Raw genomic sequence first — 23,539 nt, 5'->3', positions numbered from 1 at the left:
CCACCATTGGAGTGTTAACACTGAATCGCAGGTTCCAACGGTTTTTTACGGCAGTGACCATTTTCATTCTAAACATCGAAGAACATATGAAACCAAGAAATAACATAAACAAATAGTCCTGGCCCTGTCATCATTTGTTTTGATAAACAAAGGTGTTTATCATACTCCTCCTGATCCATCGGCGTAGCCAGAATATTCTCTGGAAGGTGGTGCAAATACGAGCTATAGGAGGGCGAGTGTGAGTAGGTGCGGGAGGGGTTTACTCCTCCTGCAGGTGTGGGTATGGGGACTTCTCCATTAAAATTTGAAAACTCTGGAATGCATTTCGTGCAAATTGACGTATATCTGAGCTTGTCGGATTAGTCTGAGCTTGTCGGATTAGAACTTAAACTTGGTTTGCCAAAGACTTTGCAAAGGCGTTCGACAAGGTCACCTATCAGCGCCTTCTGCACAAGTTACAGTACTACGGATTGAGAGGGAAGACACTGCGCTGGACAGAGGCTTTCCTCATCAACCGCAAGCAACAGGTCCTCCTAGGAGGTGAGAAATCATTTCAGGCAGATGCCGTCTCCGGTGTTTTTAAAAGTCCGCATGGAACTGTTTTTGGTCCCCTACTTTTTCTCAGATGCGCCCTCGTGATATAATAATTATTCCTTCGCATCTGAACTCCAAACAATGATTTATTCTTCGACAAATCACTAAATGAGATATATTATTTCTTAAAACAGAGCTTGATTTTCTTCTTTGTTTAACTGGATCTGTCGATTTAACAAACAGCAAATAATTTTTATTGAGCACCTACTTATAAGTGTAAACATTCTCTTTACTGCATAAAGAAAAAAAAACAAGTAGAGCTACTGATGACAGTACATTTGTTTTTTGACTGAATCCAAAATTAAAAATAAAATATTCTAGTACGGGTGGGGTTCGAACCCACGCGGACATTCGTCCATTGGAACTTAAGTCCAACGCCTTAACCACTCGGCCACCGTACTGCATGAAAACAGCGTATGGATAAATAATTATTAAACAATTTAAAGGATGTTCGCACTTGCTCCTAAGCAGTTATTCATGAATGTTTCTTATTAACAAGGGTTGTATAAGAATCTTTTTAACTCATATCTAATTTCAGTAATATTGAAACAAATGAAGCGTTGTAAACTTTAATATTGTGTGTAATCATTTTCCGTAGTGACGTACCAAACGGATGTAAACAACGAACGGTATCCAAGATGGCGGCGACCATGAAATTTTTTGTTCATTAACAGTTTCTTCGAATTTTTCTTGTAATAGCATGTTAAGAGATCAATATTGTGAGATAGAATTACTTTGCTTTTTAGTTTTTAGTTATCTGTTTACTTGTAAAAGTTATCTCATCTGATTTTAGTTTAGTATTGATTTCTTACAAAAAAGCTACTCGCTTACACTTTAGTTACAGTCACTGAAATTCTGAACACAGATTGACATGATGGATACTCTTAAAGATTATATAGCCTAAGTAAAATTTGTTGACGTTGAGCAGAATGGGAAACTGTATATCATGCATCAAGCAAAAACGACAGCCAAAAAGGTATTGTTTTCAGCCAAATAAGTTTAACATGTGCCTTCCTTTCTACCCCATCCTAAATATAATTTAGCCTGATACATGTATATACATAATAGATTTGATCTAAGTTGTATACTGGTATTATTTATTGCCATAACTTTAACTGTCAAAAACTAGGGGCACATGCACTTATATCTACATACAAAAATAAAGTTTGAAAATTTCTTTAATATTAAAAAGTTGTAAGGAGTAACTTAAATTTATTTCTACTTAATTCTAGGTGATTATCACAAATATGTTTTGGGGCTACTGCTTCATCACCCTGCGTTGCCTCCACACTAAAACCTGCTGCACTTTGTAACCGTTTATGGATCTCGGAAGTGCATGTAGAATATTCTATCCGAAAATTCTCAATCGCGCGCAACTTAAATTGGACTACAGTCAACTCGCCAATAGAGAATCACTGCCAATAGCGGGTCACTTGAAAGTAAAATGTGAAACCCTCTTATACATACCGTAAAAACTCGAATATATGACGCAGTTTTTTTACGATTTTTTTCATTTTCTCAAAGGGGTGCGTCATATATACCAATTAAGGTATATATTTAATATCGGCGAAAATCGGACAATTTTGTCAACTGTCATGTGTTTGAATTTGGGCCGTGCTTTTTTAACCTCCTCTTGAAGAGCGTTTTATTGGATGGGTCTAAAAACACGTACGGAACGGAACCTCTGATGATATATGGTAAAGTTGATTTTATTTGTGAGTTTAATTTTTTTTGTATTTGTAAATTTAATTAATAAGTATCGTACATATCCAGAGCACCGGATAATGTGTCAGTTTAATAATCAGGAAAAATACAAAATTTGGCGGTTCCGGGTTGTAGGTGTTTGATCATTAAAATCATTATCTTTCAAGGATGCAAATAAATTGCAATTAAAACAGATTGTTTGTTATTTCTTTATTTCCAGCAAATTATTACTGATCAATACATCGCCTCGACATTGTTAAACAAACACGCTAATTAGCCGCGATTTTCTTGTTTGATGTGCCCATAATTATGAGATGTTTGTTCGCACGTCAGTTAAAGTGTACTAAGGTGTTGACAGCTTGAGAAAGTTCTCAAATACTTTAGAAAGAATTTGTCTGTTAGATATTGTCACTGTTGTCTGTAACCGATTATGTAGCAATTGCGATTTTCACGAGAAATCGTTTTTACGCATGCCGCTAATGGCCGATTTCGACTTTCTGACTGATTTGTCTGTCAGATATTGTCACTGTTGTCTGTAACCGATTATGCAGCAATTGCGATTTTCACGACAATTCGTTTTTACGCATGCCGCTAATGGCCTATTTCGACTTTGTAAACTACGTTTTCTGACTGATTTTTCCGTGCGTAATATATTCCAATGTAAGCATTTTTCCCAAGATTTTGATACAAGATCGGGGGTGCGTAATATACGTGCTAGTGTAATATATTCGAGTTTTTACGGTATCAGAGTATAAGGATCTTACATGCCTGTCTGTGTAAGACGGTGTTTTCCCTACACGAGGGACAGTGTGGAATGGAAAACCGAGCGTTAGCAAGGGTTTTTATCCACGCTTTCCCGAGGGTTGGGAAAACAGCTGTCTTACACAGGCAGACGTGTTAGATCATTTTTCTTGCCTATCACGTTCAAAATAGATCGTGGAGACAAGTAGATTTGGGTATTTCCTGACATTATTTATAAAATTTATGACGTCACAATAGTGCCAGTACTATGTGACGTCACCTTAGTGCACGCTGTTTTAGACAAGGTTTTTCCCTAGGGAAAGACAGGAATATCTATCCCCGGCGCGTGCTAGGACAAATGTATACTTTCCCTGCTAGGTAGGCAGGAATATACAATGTTTAAGTATCCAGTAATATAAACTTATCACTTAGCAATTATTGCACGAAAGAAGATGGATCTAATCTAATGAGTTTGAGTTCATGAGTAGATAACTCTTGCAACCATGTTTCCTGACTTGGATTTTAGCAGTCCTGAATTCTTCGAAATAGAATATTTTTGAGCATACCTCACAGTTTCTTAGATAAAACCACACAAATTTGGTACCATTTTGAAGAGTGAAACACACACTTTCATAGGAATAATATGATTATGAATTTTAGACTGACTTTGACGAAAAAAAGTGCCATCAAGCAGAGGCAGCCATTTAGCCAATAAAGGGTCACCCATATCAGGGATAATCAAAAGATTGTTTATTCTGCTTAAAAATACAAATCAATGGTTGATTTGATGTAATAATGGTTTGAACTGGCAAATTTAGATAAATGAATAAGGTTCTGTGCATCAATATTTTGACTTTAGTTTTAGATATAGTTGGTGCTACTTAGAAACACAACTGTGAAAACTAGCACTATATTCCTTTTACCTAGTATCTCCCTTTTGAAATGTAAACATACTGATTCTCATTATATTCTGCCTTGAAATGTTTATTTCCAATACCACAGTCATGTTTTGTCAGAAAAGAAAAGAATATTTTAATGGATAGAAAATATGATAAACTAGGTGACCCCCTATTGGCAAAAGTGACCCCCTATTGGTGAATCGTACAGGTTTAAATATTTCATTATAACTTCAGACATAAAAGATAGATTCAAATAAATCAAACTTTTAAATGAATGTGAGCAATAGTTTTAAGTGTTAGTAAGTTTAGATATCATGAAAGTCTAAACATTCTTCACCACATGCTAAAAGTGTTGATAGTAACCCGCTATTGGCGAGTTATCTGTATTGAAAATCACATTCTTGAGGATACTAAATTATTGTTGGGATGAGCTAATGGCTTAAAAGAATCGATGTTATACAAGTATTTCGTTACCTAAAACTTAAAAATTAATTTATGGTAATTTGCCCATTTAGGTCTACAGGTTTAAACTTTCCAGTGCTTGGATTGGGTTTGGATCCCCTGACCTCTGGATTGGCAGTCGAGTCTTTACGACTAAACTGACGTCCATTTGATGACTTCTTCAATATGCTATCTGAGTTTCAAATATTGGTACATTGTCAGTTAGTTGAAATTGTGTTTTGGTGCATCTTTGGACTAAGACTGCTATTCACTGAGCGGGTGTGCATGAGCACATTGGCAAAGCGTTATTAAAATGAACTTATTATGACACTGAACTTGTATTTGGGGTTTGGTATTTATGCCTACTGGTATGTACCTGTCTACTTTGTGTTTATAGGTCAGTCAAATTGGCTATCCTAGGGCTTGACAGTGCTGGTAAAACTACAACAACAAAAGCATTGCTTGGAGGTAAATATACAGATGAGTTTTTAATATGTATTTCTGACAAAGAGCACAATAATGTTGTATTCACAAATGTTGCAAATATGTATAAACGTTAAGGTAGTTCTGCACATTTAGTAAACAGGAAGTATGGTGTAACGCCATTTGTCCAGATAACATAGAATAAAGTCTGAACGTAGCAGGCGGTTTAATAGAAAAAAAATTATGTAAGTACATGTATATATGGTTTCCTGTGAATGCATCTATAAAAAGCAGCAATATGACTTTTATTTGGAAGATGGAATATGGTGACATAACTGTTGACAGTTAAAATAATTCCAAATAATGCCTTGAAATTTGCTTGAAATTTGTGGATCTCTTAAATTGTGGGCAAATATCTCCACACAAAAAAAGCGCATGGACCTATTCAGTAATAAACAGTAATTATGTTACTTTATAATTGTGAAAAGTTCTATTAAAATCTATATCAAAGAAAAAAATCTGTTCACAAAAATATCAAAAGTAGGACTTTCCCTCCCATAGACTCTAACTATGAAAATTTGCATTAGGTCCAAATTTTTTCAACTGAGTCTAGCTTAAAATCAAGCACCTGTCCATCTATCTGTGTTGCCAGGTTTTTAAAGAATATTGTAAATTTTCTAAAAATCAGGGTTTAATCAAATTCTACATTGTAAAAAGAAATTGATCCCAAAAAGCAGAACTACCATAAGTTAACCTGCATTATAACTGAAATAATCTTTAAAACATAAAGTACAATGTAAAAAGAATTGGTATAGAACACATATTGATGTTACAGGGGCAGGCCAGACAAAGTCTTATTCTTGTGGAGATTGGTAACCCTGGAAAAGAATAACTGATAAAACAAGCTTTACAGAAATGAAATGCTTAAATATGTATATGAAAAGTAGAAAGTCTCATTTTATTCTGGATACCTAGAGTTAATAATTTATAGCAAAAGTAAAATTAACTTCTGTGTTTTAATGTAGAACTTCTCATGCTTTTTACAGATACGCTGGATGTCGCTCCTACAGTTGGTTTTAACAGAGAGGAAATCACATTTAATAACTATGATATTTCATTGTATGACCTTGGTGGGGGTCGTAAGATCCGAGATATCTGGAAAAATTACCTCAATGAGATTTATGGTGTTATCTATGTAGTTGATACAGCAGCGCCAGAGAGATTTCAGGAGGTTCAGGAGATTCTGACATCACTACTGGGACATGAACAAGTCAAAGAAAAACCTTTTCTCTTGTAAGTTAATTATATTGATGCTCGGTCTCTAAAACTATTTTTCTGGAAAATTGTTTTAACTGTGGTTTAGTTACATGTACATAAATTATGAAAATTTTCAAAGACACTCGGAAGATTAATAGAACATTTATAACAGGTCTAAAACTCTTAAAAGAACATACACACATAGAGTGAAATCTCATGATGACCCAATGAGATTTTATTAACCTATAGAAGCGCTTAATTTTTGCTTTACAGTTTACATAAGAAGTGTGTTGTTGTTTGATAAACTGATGATACATGATATTAAGAGGAGACAGCCAGTTATCATTTTATTGCCTAATATTTCTTTTGGACTGTAATTGTTTGAAACTTTTGCTAAAATAATAAACTAACTGATACTGTAATACTAATATTACATTGATATATTGATAAGGCTGATGTGCAGAAGTTAAAGCAGGAAAATATAGATTCGTCCAAGTGAATTTCAGTGTTAGGTAGCTTTTTGTTGCCTGTGAAATCTACGAAGAAAGCAATAACAGTTTGTCAATGAAATAGGTTCTGAAAATGTTTTTTTTTCATTGTTCATTAAAGTAGAAAGCCTCTTGATTAATGGCAGAATATCACAGTTTTGAAAACATATGAATACTGAAGTAAGTCGTGGAGTATTAAAAGTCATATTTCAAAATCTGTATTTTGACATCTTCTGATGCACTTCTGAAAGCTTTTATAGATATATTACATTCTAAACACAGTATTTATATAAGGAAGTATTGCCATAATACTATAAGCTTTTACTATACACCAAATCATTTTGTTTTTTAGCTCACCTCACAAAGTGACAAGGTGAGCTTTTGTGATCGCGCGGTGTCCATCCGTCCGTGCGTCCGTAAACTTTTGCTTGTGACCACTCTAGAGGTCACATTTTTCATGGGATCTTTATGAAAGTTGGTCAGAATGTTCACCTTGATAATATCTAGGTCAAGTTCGAAACTGGGTCACGTGCCTTCAAAAACTAGGTCAGTAGGTCTAAAAATAGAAAAACCTTGTGACCTCTCTAGAGGCCATAATTTTCAATGGATCTTCATGAAAATTGGTCAGAATTTTCATCTTGATGATATCTAGGTCAAGTTCAAAACTGGGTCACATGCAGTCAAAAACTAGGTCAGTAGGTCTAAAAATTGAAAAATCTTGTGACCTCTCTAGAGGCCATATATTTCACAAGATCTTCATGAAAGTTGGTCAGAACGTTCACCTTGATGATATCTAGGTCAAGTTCGAAACTGGGTCACCTGCGGTCAAAAACTAGGTCAGTAGGTCTAAAAATAAAAAAACCTTGTGACCTCTCTAAAGGCCATATTTTTCATAGAATCTGTATGAAAGTTGGTCTGAATGTTCATCTTGATGATATCTAGGTCAAGTTCGAAACTGGGTCACGGCCGTCAAAAACTAGGTCAGTAGGTCTAAAAATAGAAAAACCTTGTGACCTTTCTAGAGGCCATATATTTCACAAGATCTTCATGAAATATGTTCAGAATGTTCACCTTGATGATATCTAGGTCAAGTTCGAAACTGGGTCACGTGCGTCAAAAACTAGGTCAGTAGGTCAAATAATAGAAAAAAACCTTGTGACCTCTCTAGATTCCATATATTTCACATGATCTTCATGAAAGTTGGTCAGAACGTTCACCTTGATGATATCTAGGTCAAGTTTGAAACTGGGTCACATGCCATCAAAAACTAGGTCAGTAGGTCAACTAATAGAAAAACTTTGTGACCTCTCTAAAGGCAATATTTTTCATGGGATCTGCATGAAAGTTGGTCTGAATGTTCATCTTGATGATATCTAGGTCAAGTTCGAAACTGGGTCACGTGCGGTCAAAAACTAGGTCAGTAGGTCTAAAAATAGAAAAACCTTGTGACCTTTCTAGAGGCCATATATTTCACAAGATCTTCATTAAAATTGGTCAGAATGTTCACCTTGATGATATCTAGGTCAAGTTCGAAACTGGGTCACGTGCCATCAAAAACTAGGTCAGTAGGTCAAATAATAGAAAAACCTTGTGACCTCTCTAAAGGCCATATTTTTCATGGGATCTGTATGAAAGTTGGTCTGAATGTTCATCTTGATGATATCTAGGTCAAGTTCGAAACTGGGTCACGTGCGGTCAAAAACTAGGTCAATAGATCAAATAATAGAAAAACCTTGTGACCTCTCTAAAGGCCATGTTCACCTTAATGATATCTAAGTCAAGTTTGAAAGTGGGTCATGATTGGTCAAAAACTAGGTCAGTAGGTCTAAAAATAGAAAAACCTTGTGACCTCTCTAGAGGCCATACTTGTGAATGGATCTCCATAAAAATTGGTCAGAATGTTCACCTTGATGATATCTAGGTCAAGTTCAAAAGTGGGTAACGTGCCATCAAAAGTAGGTCAGTAGGTCAAATAATGAAAAAACGTTGTGACCTCTCTAGAGGCCATATTTTTCATGGGATCTGTATGAAAGTTGGTCTGAATGTTATTTTGATGATATCTAGGTCAAGTTTGAAACTGGGTCAACTGCGATCAAAAACTAGGTCAGTAGGTCTTGAAATAGAAAAACCTTGTGACCTCTCTAGAGGCCATACCCTTGAATGGATCTTCATGAAAGTTGGTCAGAATGTTTACCTTGATGATATCTAGGTCAAGTTTGAAACTGGGTCACGTGCCTTAAAAAACTAGGTCAATAGGTCAAATAATAGAAAAACCTTGTGACCTCTCTAGAGACCATATTTTTCAATGAATCTTCATGAAAATTGGTCAGAATTTTTATCTTGATAATATCTAGGTCATGTTCAAAACTGGGTCACATGAGCTCAAAAACTAGGTCACTATGTCAAATAATAGAAAAAATGATGTCATACTCAAAACTGGATCATGTGGGAAGAGGTGAGCGATTCAGGACCATCATTTTCCTCTTGTTCTCTTTATTTATAATTACTGACAAATGAAAGTACTTTCAGATTTTTTAATACATTAATATAAATTTGTTGGAGTCTAGCTTTAACACGGAAAATGTCTCTTTTTTCGTTTTGAATAAATTACATAGCAGGGTCTTACTGTTAATCAGTTGTAAATGGACATATTTATTTGCCTAACATCCTGCCATTAGACAGATGTGGATGAAGTGCTAATGGTTATATCCTGATAAATATTGTCATTTCTCAAGCTACTGTTTACTTAGTCTGTCCATGATACACAGCCTGATCCATGTGTCAAAATGGAAAACTTAACATACATTAGTTTTGTATTTATTTTAGTCTTTGGTAAACAAACCATTAACTGTGATTAAGTGTGTGATGCTACATCACGTTATTTACATGTTAGAAAGCTAGCATCAAAACTAGAAATAATACAAATGGAATATATTTAAAGTCGGTGATTTCTGAGGCAGGGCTAAATTTTTTATCCCTAAAGCATATTTAGACTTCACAATACTGTTTCTGTAGTGAGTAGAGAGCTGGGGCACAAACATGGAAAACCACTTCCGGTCAGTAACATGAGAATCACTTGACCCAGGATGTTGAAACTTTATAGGATGATTGGACATGCAGAGTAGATGACCCCTATTGATTTTGGGATCACTCTATTAAAGGTCAAGGTCACAGGTATACGAACATGGAAAACCACTTCCGGTCAGTAACTTTAGAACCACCTGATCCAGGATATTGAAACTTTATAGGATGACTGGACATGCAGAGTAGATGACCCCTATTGATTTTGGGATCACTCTATTAAAGGTCAAGGTCGCAGTGGACAACGTGGAAATCCATTTCCAGTCAATAACTTGAGAACCATTTGATCTAGAACCTTCAAACTTCATAGGGTGATAGGCCTTACAGAGTAGATGATCCCTACTATTTTTGGGGTCACTCCATGAAAGGTCAAGGTCACAGGGGGCTGAACATCGAAAACACTTTCCAATCAGTAACTTCAGAACCACTTGACCCAGAATGTTGAAACTCATTAGGATGATTGGATATGCAGAGTAGATGACCCCTACTGATTTTGGGGTCACTCAATCAAAGGTCACAGGGGCGGAACATAGAAAATGGTTTCCAATTCATAACTTGAGAACCATTAGGCCCAGAATGTTGAAACTTAGTGGGATGATTGGACATGCCAAGTAAATGATCCCTATTGTAGCCAGCCATCAGTGTCTCTTTGACTTACGCTCCTGTTCCCTGTTGACTTCTTGCTTATATGACTATGCATTTGGGTAGACATGCACTTTTCAACAAAAGCATCTTCTAGTTACTTTTCAGTCACATGATACTACTTCTTTGTTCTGTTTCAGATTAGGCAACAAGGTTGACCTGGAGAGTCATGTAGATGAAGTAGATGTGATGGAAAAATTAAACCTCGAATATCTGGTCAATGTTAACAAGTGTCCAAGCAGATTGGTAAATATTATCAGATTCTTGTTTCGTGACTCTGTAGACAAGTGGTTATAGTTTCTTACTCACATGCCCCTGATCTCAGCAAGTTTGATCCGTGCTTGAATTGACATATGATGAAGCTTGCGAGGCTTGCAGAGTCATTGGTTCTACCCAGGCCGCTCATGTTTGAAATAATGACATGGGGTTTTCAACCAGAAAGTAGTCATATAACATAAACTGTCAGACTTTAAATTTAACAAAATAGATTCTTGTTACCTATCCTGTCTGTAGTGTGTCAGTAGAACTTGACTTCGAGTCCTATAAAATGAGGCATAGACTGCTTATATTGATGTGTATATCAAAAATACCTTGCGTTTCCATTCGTGCTAATTAAAAAAATCTTTTGAGCTTACATTTTCTTGACCATACATTTTGTACCATTCACATTTCTATTAAAGAAATGCAATTGTTCAAGAGGTGTACCTCAGTAGCTCAAATTTCATCTTTATGTTACAGGAGATGTGTTCTGCTATAAAGGGCAGTGGACGTAAGATGGACCCAAAGATCAAAGATGGTATGACATGGTTATGTAGCCTATTGGATCAGATGTACGAAAAGTTGAAGTTGAGGATAGACAAGGATGTGGAGGTTATGGAACAGATCAGACAGAAAGAGAAGGAAGAAAGAAGGGAGAGGGTCAGGAAAGTTAGAGAAGAAAGGTTGGTACAGGCTTGTCCTGACACAATATATATTATGTTTATTTTTTGTTGAAATATTTATCATAGTATTTTATGTGAACATGCTGTAGAAGAAGAGCCTTAAACTCCATAGAAGGAAAACATTGTATGTTAAATTATGCAGATCTCAGTTTTTTAGCTTGACTATACGAAGTGTGTAGAGCTGTCCTACTCGACCCGGCGTCGGCGTCCTTCCGTGTCCGTACCTGGGTTAAAGTTTTGATGCTCTTTCTCTTTATCTCAGTAATTACTTGATGGATTTGTTTCAGACTTAAAATAGTTATTCCTCATCATCACCCATATCATATGCCACAAGGGCCATAACTCTCACACCAATATATCATGAATTATCCCCCCCCCTTTCACTTAGAATTTCAGGTTAAAGTTTTGATGCACTTTCTGTCTCAGTTATTATACCCCCACCAAACATGTTGTGGGGTGGGGGGGGGGGGGGGGGCTATGTAGGAGTCAGTTTTGGCACGTCGTGTCCAAAAATCTATTACCTCAGTTATTACTAAATGGATTTGATTCAGACTTAAAATAGATGTTCCACCTTATCACCTGCATCATGTGACACAAGGTGCATAACTCTGACACCAATTTTAATGAATTATGTCCCCTTTTACTTAGAATTTAAGGTTAATTTTGATGTATTTTCACTATATCTCAGTTATATCTAAATGGATTTGATTCAAACTTAAAATAGATGTTCCACCTCATCACCCACATCATGTGATACAAGGTGCATAACTCTGACACCAATTTTTCATGAATTATGCCCCTTTTCCTTAGAATTTAAGGTTAATTTTGATGCATTTTCATTATATCTCTGTTATTACAGAAAGGATTTTATTCAAACTTAAAATAATTGTTCCACATCATCACTCACATCATATAACACAAGGGCTATAACTTTTGCACCAAAATTCATGAATTATCCCCTCTTTTTCCGAAGAATTTCAGGTTAAAGCAGGGATCAAGCTAGCTCAGAAAAATTGGAAGAAGTGACTTCTCCCTCCAGTGAAAATATTTTATAAGTACAAAACGCCAAGCAACAAATACAAACACACAGTGAGCATGTAATCAAATGATACGCAGTAAAACTGTATTTATGCAGTAAGTTTGCAACAGTTATACTAAATCACCATCAGTATTTGAACCAATGCATAAAGCAGAATGACTGAATTTCTCATCAAGAAAAGCAAGACAGTTCTCATAATTATCACCTTGATGCGACCATTACAAAAAAGAGCAGCAGCCGCAATTAAATTGATACATTATGAACAACTCTGGTTTAATTTAGAACCATAATTATTCAGAGCTTTTCAATATCGGTCACATCAAGCAGCCTATCCTTACTTACCAAATACTTATCCTTTCATCAGCTACTGTCCCTTGCGCCGACATACGTTTTTTATTGTTTTTCGACCTAACTTTTGACAGTTTTTAGTTGTTTGTTTTCACACATGATGCACACATTTTTTATTGGTGATGCACAAAATCAATGAAAGGCAGTTTTGTTTTGATTGGTGTTTCAAATGTTTCCGACTAATAAAAATCATTGGAACAATATTCGGTCATAGGTGGATCATATTTTGTTGACAGGTGAAGTTCACAAGCTGATTAGAAGCGGGTAGATGCGATAAACATGTATGATAACAGCCTTGGGCGCTGGATTTTAGGGCGACTTTTGTTTTGCTTTTCTGTACAAACAGAACGAAATCATTACAAAAAAAAAAGCGACCACTTCGCTCATGTCGCCTAAAAGCGTGGACCCTGGTTAAAGTTGTGATGCAGTTTCACTCTATCTCAGTTATTACTAATTGGATTTGATTCAAACTTAAAATAGTTGTCCCACCTTATCACCCACATCATGCGACATAAGTTCCATAACTCTTGCATGAATTTTTCATGAATTATGCCCCCTTTTACTTAGAATTTAAGGTTAATTTTGATGCATTTTCACTATATCACTATGTGTTAGAGAGGATTTGTTCAAACTTAAAATAGTTGTTCAACATCAAATGACACAAGGAGCATAACTTTAGCGCCAGCATTTCATGAATTATCTCCCCTTTTACTTAAAATTGCAGGTTAAAGTTTTGGTGCACTTTCACTTTATCTTAGTTATTACTAAATGGATTTGGTTTAAACTTAAAGTAGTTGTTCAACATCATCACCTGCATCATATGACACAAGGTGCATTACTCTTGCACCAATATTTCATGAATGATAACCCCCTGTTTTGCTTAGAATTATACTTATTTAATGTTTTGATACTCTTTATCTTTATCTCTCTTATTACTTAATACTTTTGACACAGACTCAAGCTATTGTCCAATGTCTTCATCCATCATTGGAGTCATTAAACACTCCGGTGAAAGCTCCAACTTCCTCAGATGTGCCCAGTTTCACTATCCAGCATCGGAATAGATGAGCACGCTGTCTCCTCTTGTTTATATGGTAACAGTTTGACTGTATAACATCGTTTAAGTACCGTTTTGCTATTTTTAGGGTTTATGATTAAGTACACTTTTTTATATAAGAAGATTTAAATACAAAATCGATACAGATACTAAGACTGGTTTAAGATGTCAAAAATTAAAACAAATTTGCAATTGTAGAGAAAAGAAGGAAGAAGAAGAGCGTAAGAAACTGGGAGAGGATATCGTGGAGGAAGAGGATGAAGATGACGATATTGTTGGTGGAAATCCTTGGAAAAAACTTGATTCTGATGAAATAAAGAGAAAGGTACATTAGATGATTATGTACTTGACGTTTGTGATACATGTCTGCAGAAAACCGCATGTGGGGTTAGCTACACAAAAGAGAAATGCTGTTTCTAGTGTTTTGTTTCCCAAAGAATCATAACTGATAAGGCTTCATAGTTTTTATAATTTTGAGGATATGTGCATTGTGTTGCTATTGATGTGGAACAGTGATTTTTTTTCCTTCTGTAGCAGGGGGCATTAACTTGCTTTTAACCTCTAAAGAATTCTCAGATCAGACAGTTTTTCCCTTAAAATTTACTTCACACAAGGATTTTTGATCCCATCTAGCTATTTATCCCCAAATAACAAGCAAAGGACCTTTCCACTCTAAATGAAAATTGCCCTGGTCTGGAAATAAGTAGTTGTTTTTTTTTTGCCTGAAATAAATGTTGGTGATTGGAGATAACATGTGAAATGAAGCAACATATACTATGGTAGGCTGGAACACTTTCAATGCTGCATGTATTTGTCTACCAATTTATGTGATTGTTGCACGTGCTTGTAAGTTTTGATTTCCTGTAAGACTGAATTTTTTGTTTCACTGTATTTGCCAGTTTGATTGGTTGAGATAATGCATACCTGTTGTGGTATAACATCTGCATAATCCTGAGGGACTGGTTGTAGGCAACAACATATTCTGAGGGATTCTGCAGATCTTATAATTATAGGAAGCAAATATCTATGAATGCTATTCTAGCATAAAACATTAAAAAAACTGAGATGACTGAATATTGTGTCTGTTAGTATTGGTTTTCTCTCAAACTTGTTTTATTTATGCATTATATGACAGTGATACATTGACATTTTGCCATGGAACAAGCATACATAAAAAAGATTGTTAACAGCATATACTTTATTTGTTAACACAACTTTACTCTCCTGTTTAAACTCCTCTTTGAAACAACAATAGCAGCAGTTTTATGCTAGAATGTATTCCATGTACATACTTCTGATATTCCTGTATTTCATGCAGTCTTTTCTGATTCTCTGATTTACAGATAGAAAAATATGAAAACCGTAAAAGAAAACACCAGCCACTCCCAGATGTTACAGAAAATTAAAATATTTTGGTACATTTTGCACATTTTGGTTCATAACACTGCTAACAGTTAATGAAGCACAGTTTGTTAAACCTTTGAAAAATTCACTGTGTATGACAACGGTATCTGTTCTTTAGGTTTATGGAAGGACAGGGCAGGTTTTTTTAAAACCGTAACTGGTTTTGACATTTTAAATTGTTTAAAATGAAACACCCATCATTTGAAATCACAAGAGAATAAGCAAAATGTTTTGAGTTACACAGGGTTTCAAGTGATCCAATAACAAAAATTATTAGGAAAATTGCCAGGGAACACATGAATTGACATGAGTAAGCCCTGGTACCAGAGTCATCAATGCCCAAGTGAGTGGTATTTCATAGTACAAGAGATGGATAGGAATTTCATACCGTACAGTTGCAATGTTATGAATCCAAAATGGCTACCTCTGCTTCTCCGCTTATGAGGATTTTATCCTGTTCACTTGTTAAGTTCTTTAACAAACTAAAGTTGTTTCAACTTGAATTGCTAAGATTTTATATTTTCAAAAAAAAAATATGTGCGGTGCTCTTAGATTTGCCTTAATCCATATATTTGTGTGGCCCTCTGTATATCAAAATTTGTGGCATGAATTTCTTAAAAGACATTTTACCTAGAGTCTTGAAACCTTATAGGCTTGTTGAGAAGCATTTGAAGCTGTGCAGCTGGGATTTTGTTTTGGATTTCACTGAGCCAGACTAGAATTATTGCCCGTGACTTAATCAAAAATAGGCATAATAGGACCTCAAAGTTTGTGTAGCATGTATCTTAAAAAATATTTGACCTAGGGTCATGAAACATTACAAGAATGTTTAGATGTGCACCTAGGTTTTTGCTGGGGATTTTATTCTGAGAACACAGTTATTCCTCTTGACTTTGTCAAAAGTATGGATAAAAGAGCATAAAAGTCTGTGTCCCACATAACTTAAAAAGTGTTTGACCTAGGGTCATGAAACATACATTATAGGAATAGTATTGGGCATGTGAAGTTGTGCACCTTAGGTTTTGTTTGGGATTTCACTGAGCTAGACCAGAGTAATGGCCCTTAACTTAGTCAAAAATATGCTTAAAGGGTCTAAAAGTACAAGTTGCATGTATCTCAAAATGAATTTGAACTAGAGTCACTAAACCTTATAGGATTATTATTCAGCACATGAAGTTGTGCACCTGAGGTTTTGTTTGGGATCTTGCTCAGATAGATCAGAGTTATGGCCCTTGAATTAGAACAAAAAACTATGCATATCTGGCTTAAAAGTTTTTATCATATGTATCTTAGAGTCAACATGAGAGGATTATTCTTTAGCATGTGAAGTTGTGCAGCAGGTGTTCTGTTTGGAATTTTACTCAGTCATACCTGAGTTATGGTCCTTGACTTTGTGAAAAATACACATAAACCGCTTAAAAGTTTGTGTTGCATAAACACATTAAAATATTTCACCTAGAGTCATGAAATAATGTAGGTATATTATTAATCATGTGAATTTGTGCGCCTGGTTTTTTCTTTTAATTTTACTTTGAAGACCAGAGTTATGGCCCTTGAGTTAGTCAGAGGTATGCATTATGGGCTTAAAAGTTTTGTTTCCCATATATTTCAGAAAGTATTTCATCTTGAGTCATGAAACTTTAAAGGAATGTTTTTCAGCCTTTGATGTTGTGCACCTTTGATATTATTTTGGATTTCACCCCTCTTACCTCCACCCCCATCCCCTGCTTCTTCCTCCCAATCCCACCCACCTCTAGAAAAGGAATTGGGGGGGAGCACCCCGCTTTCCCTCCCAGCCCCACCCTACTCTAGAAAAGGAATTGGGGGAGCAGCCTGCTTTCCCTCCAAAACCTACCCTACTCTAGAAAAGGAATTGGGGGAGCACCCCGCTTTCCCTCTCAACCCCACCCTACTCTAGAAAAGGAATGGAGGGGAGCACCCCACTTTCCCTCTCAACCCCACCCTACTCTAGAAAAGGAATGGAGGGGAGCACCCCACTTTCCCTCCCAACCCTACCCCACTCTAGAAAAGGAATCGGATCCTGGTGTTCTATCAACACACATCTAGTTTATATCGGTTTTAACTTAATTATAAGAAATAAAAGCAGATTGTTGCATATGAGACTAACAAATAATTTTATACTCATTTTCGCTGTAAGATATGTATTTTTTGTGTTAATACATAAATTAGGAGTCAAACATACTGTTTCAGATTTCACACTAACTAATTCTTGCACACGGAGTGTGTGAGGTGTTTTCTTTTGGTATTTTCCCCAACAAATCATATATTCATATAGGGAACATCATTGTCTTTGAGATAAAGTTCTTAAAACTGTTTAGTGGCAGTTATCAAAAAGTGCTGTCTATATATAAAGAAAATTTCATTTATTTTTGTAATCTTAAACAACACACAAGATTTACTGTAAGATTTGATAGGATGTGTCATCTTCTATGAGGAATATTAATGTTTTGCTTTTTTGTCCTTGTGTCTTCCTTTATTGTAATATTCAAAAAAATAGTTCTAGGGATAAAGGTAATACTTGTCTGTTCAATTTTGATTAGTCCTTTTTATTGTCTGTCAACAGGAAGAGAAATATAAGCAAGCAAAGGCCAAAGAAAAAGAAAGGCAGAGAAGACTAAAAGAAATTGAAAATCAAGAAAAATCAACTAAAGTTACCTTAAATGAACAATCAAACACTACAACGAAAGTCACAGCTGATGATGATGATGATGGTTTAAGAGCACCTCGGTCATCTAGGTCACTGTTAGGACTTGGCTGGATGAATGGAGGTCTGTATGGTACTGAAGAAGAGGGAAGTAACTCTCACAGGCTTGGTAGACAGTTGTTACCTCCCTTAGAGGGTCTGACTAATGGTAAAACTGCAGATAGTAGTCCTGTGTCGTCAGATAGGGGAAAGAAACCAAATAAAAAGCTGAAAAATAAAGTTCAGTCATATGACGGTGCTGATTATGACAATGGAAGAAATATAGATGCACATAGAACCTCATCAGTGTCAAGAATTCAGGTAGAATCTGTTCATCGTGATGATGATGAAGATGAAGATACGGATTCAGTCATTCATTCGTCAGGGAGACGTGATATTTTCAGGAAAAGTAGAGGGTTGTACATCGATGAAGGCAAACACAAGCAAGAGTCCCCAGATAGTGGTAGAAAAAAGAAGACGCGGAAAAAGAAACAGCAGTTATCGTCAGACGGAGAGGAAGGGTTTGATACCCTTAGACTCAGTCAGCATTTAGATAATGATACAGATACATACGCTAGTCATATGAACGGTGCAAGAGATTCACCAGATGGCAGACTTGCAAATGGTAAGCTTTTTGGATTCAGATCATTCGAACTTAAACTGACATTAAATACTGTAAAATCACATGTTTCATGGGAAAGAAATGCCATGGTTTTTACCAAAACAGCTAATTTCACAAGGATATAGAATTCTGTATTTGTACCTTTAAATTTAAAATGAATGTGTATTTGAGCCGTGCCATGAGAAAACCAACAAAGTGGGTTTGCGACCAGCATGGATGCTTGCTGTTCGCTAACAGTTTCTCTAATAACAATAGGCTTTGAAAGCGAACAGCATGGATCCTGACTAGACTGCGCGGATGCGCAGGCTGGTCTGGATCCATGCTGGTCGCAAAGCCACTGTGTTGGTTTTCTCATGGCACGGCTCATTTAACTTCTTTGTTGGGATTTAATTTCGTGGATTGACTCAACCACAAAGTCCACGAAAATTAGTCCCTCGTGAAAATTGATCATTCAAAGTATACTTAAAATTTTATATGTAATATTCAAGTTACTAGATACCTATTCACCGTTTACTCAAGTAACGTAAAACACAAGTTTTCAAATGAGAATGAAAAATGTTTTTGATGTCTGTAGTAAGTAATGCTCAGGACATGTAAATGTACATTATGCTCTGCATGACTTTAGTTTGCATATATAAGGTAGTTTTAAAATGACACTGCAGTGATAGAAAATTTGTATTCCTCTGTAGTGTGGATATTTTTCTATGAAATGTGAAGGTACTTGTAAGATGTATGAAATATTTCAGGTGATACTGAAGAGAGAGCCAGTACTCCAGTAAAGAAGCTGAAAAAGAAGAATAAACATCTACGCAAGAACAAACTAGCTCCCTCGGACGATGAGTTTGAAGCTGTCACACCAAGTACCAAAATACAAATCCAAAGAACAACAATCTATGCACCCTGGGGTAATTGAGAGTCTGAGCCCAAGGATACAATGCTGGATGATGAAGATGTCTACCAGTGAGTACCAGACCATGTTGTTTTATATATGTTTTATTACATACTCAATTAATAACTCTTTTAAGTTTCAATGGAACCTGAAACGTCAATATTTATAGGTTATTAGCTTTGTATCGGGAAATATGCACAAGTTATTCAGCGGAAATATTGCGCAACTTTAGGAGCGCAATGTTCTTTAGCTGAAGGACGAGTGCATATTTCCTGATGCAAAGATAATAACCTTTTTATTACATACGCATCTACACGTATAAATATAATGTAAATATCATAAATTTGTTCAATAGCCTGAATAGGATTGACAATACTGAACTAAATAGAAAAAAATAGTGCAACAACACGCACTGAATTATGTCACGCACCCGATATGAAATTCAGGCGTCAGTGTATGGAAAAATATTGACGTTTCCGGTACCAGTGTAACTTAACAGGGAATAGAAACGAGTATGTAACAATCTTCCTTATTGAGGTTCAAACCTTGTACTTAAACCACAACCATTGATCTTTATACCAAAAGAAAACTGCACATATTAAGACTAGATATACGTTGACATTTTTGCTTTCAGTGTTGGATCTGTCTTATTTTGTATTTAATTAAGGTAATAAATTTCTTGAATTACAGTTGGAAATTAACATCAACTTGTGGAATAGTGCTCACACATTCTAACAGAGGGTCATGAAGTATACTCACCCAAGGCAGTGTATATTAATTTATGTTTCTAAAGTAAAATATTTTATTTTATAGCTAACTGGGGAATGGCGGAAGACCTTTCTGCAGATGAAATTCAGCAGTTCCGAAGACCTGGACCAAACTTTGACAGCGAAGATGACCTAATTTTGTGATGAGAATCTCCTATAGATAAAGAAATTATATTTCTGTGATAAGAGTTGCTCACTTCTCCTGAAATACTCTCCATTCATTACAATTGGAGGTGGAAAACCCACTTGTTTATTCTCAGTCATAATTGAACAGTTCTGCCTGTAACAAGCAATAAAATGTCACCCTACACATTTGGCTGCATTGTCAGAGACATGGATTAGCATTTAGTTTTCAAAGATTGAGGTTGTAAACATTTGTTCGAGTACATATGGCAACTACAAGAAAACTTAGACCTACCAGATACTTGAATGACCCCATTCTGTCCAAGCATAATGTTGTTTTGATTGTTCCTGCATGCATTTAGTTGATATATATAAGCAAACCAGACAAAGTGAGGAAATTTATTGCTTGCCACAGTCAAAAGATATATTTAAAGTGTCTTTTTTATAATTTAGGAAGAATTTTCCAAGTACAGTCGAATACCGTTACCTCGATATTCAAGGGACTGTAAAAATTGCATCGACGTATCCGAAGTTCGACGTAACGATATCGACGATATCTGGGACTACTTTGTACTTTTGTCAGACGTCTATATTGTCATTATATCCATATATGCTTTCTTCCAGAGGTTTTTAAAGGGGAAAGAAATAATATAAAACGTAAATACGATTTTAATCTTATTGACAAATAAAGCATCCTAATTTATTTAAATAGATACATACAACTTTTTAATCTTTTTAAAATATACATTTAAACATTAGCATTTTTATTCCTTCCCTAAACAGGTCTGAATGCAGCGGTAATGTTCCTAGTTGAGTAGTCATTTTGACTTTGCTTCGATAACGAAAATTTGCCAGTTAACAGATTGTTACTCAATGCTAAATGGCAGATTTTTACACCGTCAAACAAAATATTCCATACAAATTAGTTGTTATATTGGAAAACAGCTTTCCTGCTTTTATAAGACTTATTATTGGGAGTTAAATAACTTCCTGACATTTAAATTGGATTAAAGATTTAAATAACAATGAAAGCAAACACACAAACTAACTTGAATATGATTAATACATCGCCTGACAACAATAGGTTGATTTTCACACCTTACAAATAACATGGATATTTTTTGACACGCTGTGATATCGACGAAACCAGGTGGAATAACAGTATAGGTAAGTTCACGGGACTGAAAATCTCATCAAGCTAAACAAAATATCGAGCTAATCATATCGAGGTAATGATAAATAATTACATTAAGATAAATAGGGAAAAATCGGGACCATCTCAAACACATTGTGCTAACCGGAGTATCGAGCTAACCGATATCGAGGTAACGATATTCAACTGTATACGGATTGATTAAATTTTGCAGAGAGTCTGATAATGATATTGTTGTAATTTAAGGTAGCCAGCCTGAAATGACACACTGCAACTTAAGTGTAATTGTATATTGTTACAGAATTTGGCATTCTTTGGATGAAATAGTGCTCCTTGCACACATGGTATTCTGTAATAATACGGAAAATGCCAAAATTGCATATGGAGAATACGTAACCTGCCATTTGTCATTACGGGTCCACTACCTTAATTGATTTCAGCTGATTACTATTACTGATTACAATTATGTAACCAGTATCGTGTATAAAATGTATTTTATATTTGACATATCAAAGATACTGGAAGTTGTAGTTTTTATTGTTAGAAAAAAAGTTAGTTGTAACATGTGGAACATACCCACTTCTTCTCCTCAGAAACAGTTAGACGAGACTACGAACGCACGTATGGAAGCATATCTGTGATATTAGGATTCTATATAGATTTTTCTGCTAAATTTATATGCAAATATGAAATATAAAGTTGGAGATATATTTTGCCCAGGTTACTAGATGATCATAATTTATAGACTGTAGGTGCTCACCTTTCCTCTTCGATAGCATGCTTGTTTTCTATTCAGTTTCATTTACTAAATGAAATGGAATTTTCCCCAACAGCCAAGTATAGTCTAGAAAATAAGATTTTACCATTGAAGATAAAAACAAAAGCATTTCTTGAATATTTTATTGATGTGTCGCTTTAGGAAAGTTAAAAGTTTTGTGTTAAGTATATAGTTTCTGTACATTAATGTTAGTGTAATTTAAACAAAAAATATAGAATTGAATAATAGATATGATATAGCCTCTCGTTTGAAAAAATAAGCCTAAATCACTAATTTAAATTTTGTTAACTTAATGGGTACATTTTGCTATACTTGTGACTTATTGTTACATCATATTTATATTTTCATTGATTTAATCAAAGACACATTGCCTAACAAAGATATTATTTTCCAGTACATGCTTTTTGTGTTGATACATGTAGTACATGAATATATTGTCCCTCAACCTCATTAAATGATGTACTGTATGCATTTCTTCTCTGTAGTTTAGCTCTCTTTATTTTGATATCTGTATGAAGCTGGGGTAAATGTTCAGTGTAAATTAAGTTTATATGCATGTGTGAAAACTGTTTATTTATGTAGATAACAATGAGATTATGTTATACAAGGAAATAGAGTAGAGTAGTTTGTTTAGTGGATAGAAATTATGTTTAAACATTGTAATAATACAAGGATAGTACTAGCTGAAGTAATGTCACAACATAATGACCTAAAGGATAATGTAACAACATGATGAAGAATAATGTAACAACATTATAGAGAAAAATGTATCAAAATAATGCCCACTTGAATAATGTTACAACATGATAGAGAAAAAAATGCTACAAAGTAATACTCACTTGAATAAGGTAACAATATAATAGAGAGAAGTGTAACAACATAATGCCTGCTTATAAAATGAAACTACATGATACAACATAATGCCAACTTGAATCATGTAACAACATAATAGAGTAAAAGATTCACAAAGTAATGATAGAGAAAGAAATGTAATAACATAATGATTACTAAGATAATGTAACAAAATGGTAGAGAAATAATATAACAATATGATTAATAGTTGAAATAATGTAACTAAAAGAGTTAAGTTGCTGGAAATAGTTTTATATCATAAAGACAGCTGGATTTATTTAGCATAAAAAGACAGCTTAAGTAATGTTATAATATAAAAGTAGTGGAAACAAATATAATGTAGCATCATTAAGACAGGTGAAATAATGTAGGAGCATAATGGTAACTGAAATCATGTTTTCACATTTTTATCAAATTGCTGAGTCTAACAAGGGACTTAACTGGTGGATAAATTTTCATTGTAAAGGTGCAGCTGTTTAGTATGGTTAAAGCCCAGTAAACATAAGTATCCTAGATATGAATTCATGTGCAGTATTTATTGTGTATACATTAGTGCATGGTTGCAAGGTATTTCCTTATGCAAAAACCTTTA

The 23,539-nt window shown here is 35.0% G+C and overlaps 1 protein-coding gene and 1 non-coding gene across 2 annotated transcripts; one reads left to right on the top strand and one right to left on the bottom strand.

The window, feature by feature from the left end:
• Nucleotides 1-912: 912 nt before the first annotated feature.
• Nucleotides 913-995, bottom strand: Trnal-uaa (transfer RNA leucine (anticodon UAA)). Its single transcript has one exon. It is a non-coding gene; the product is annotated as a tRNA-Leu (tRNA).
• Nucleotides 996-1,208: 213 nt separating this feature from the next.
• Nucleotides 1,209-20,185, top strand: LOC123551908 (ADP-ribosylation factor-like protein 13B). Its single transcript, XM_053542237.1, has 9 exons — nucleotides 1,209-1,570; nucleotides 4,777-4,847; nucleotides 5,849-6,095; nucleotides 10,411-10,516; nucleotides 11,009-11,211; nucleotides 13,854-13,980; nucleotides 17,644-18,388; nucleotides 19,132-19,245; nucleotides 20,088-20,185. The coding sequence occupies exons 1-9, from the start codon at nucleotides 1,524-1,526 to the stop codon at nucleotides 20,183-20,185; spliced, it is 1,758 nt and encodes a 585-aa protein (XP_053398212.1). The 5' UTR covers nucleotides 1,209-1,523.
• The last annotated feature ends 3,354 nt before the right edge of the window (nucleotides 20,186-23,539 follow it).

This window comes from Mercenaria mercenaria, chromosome 4 (assembly GCF_021730395.1).
Source record: "Mercenaria mercenaria strain notata chromosome 4, MADL_Memer_1, whole genome shotgun sequence".
Taxonomy (NCBI): domain Eukaryota; kingdom Metazoa; phylum Mollusca; class Bivalvia; order Venerida; family Veneridae; genus Mercenaria; species Mercenaria mercenaria.
This window is presented reverse-complemented; position numbering and strand designations above follow the sequence as displayed.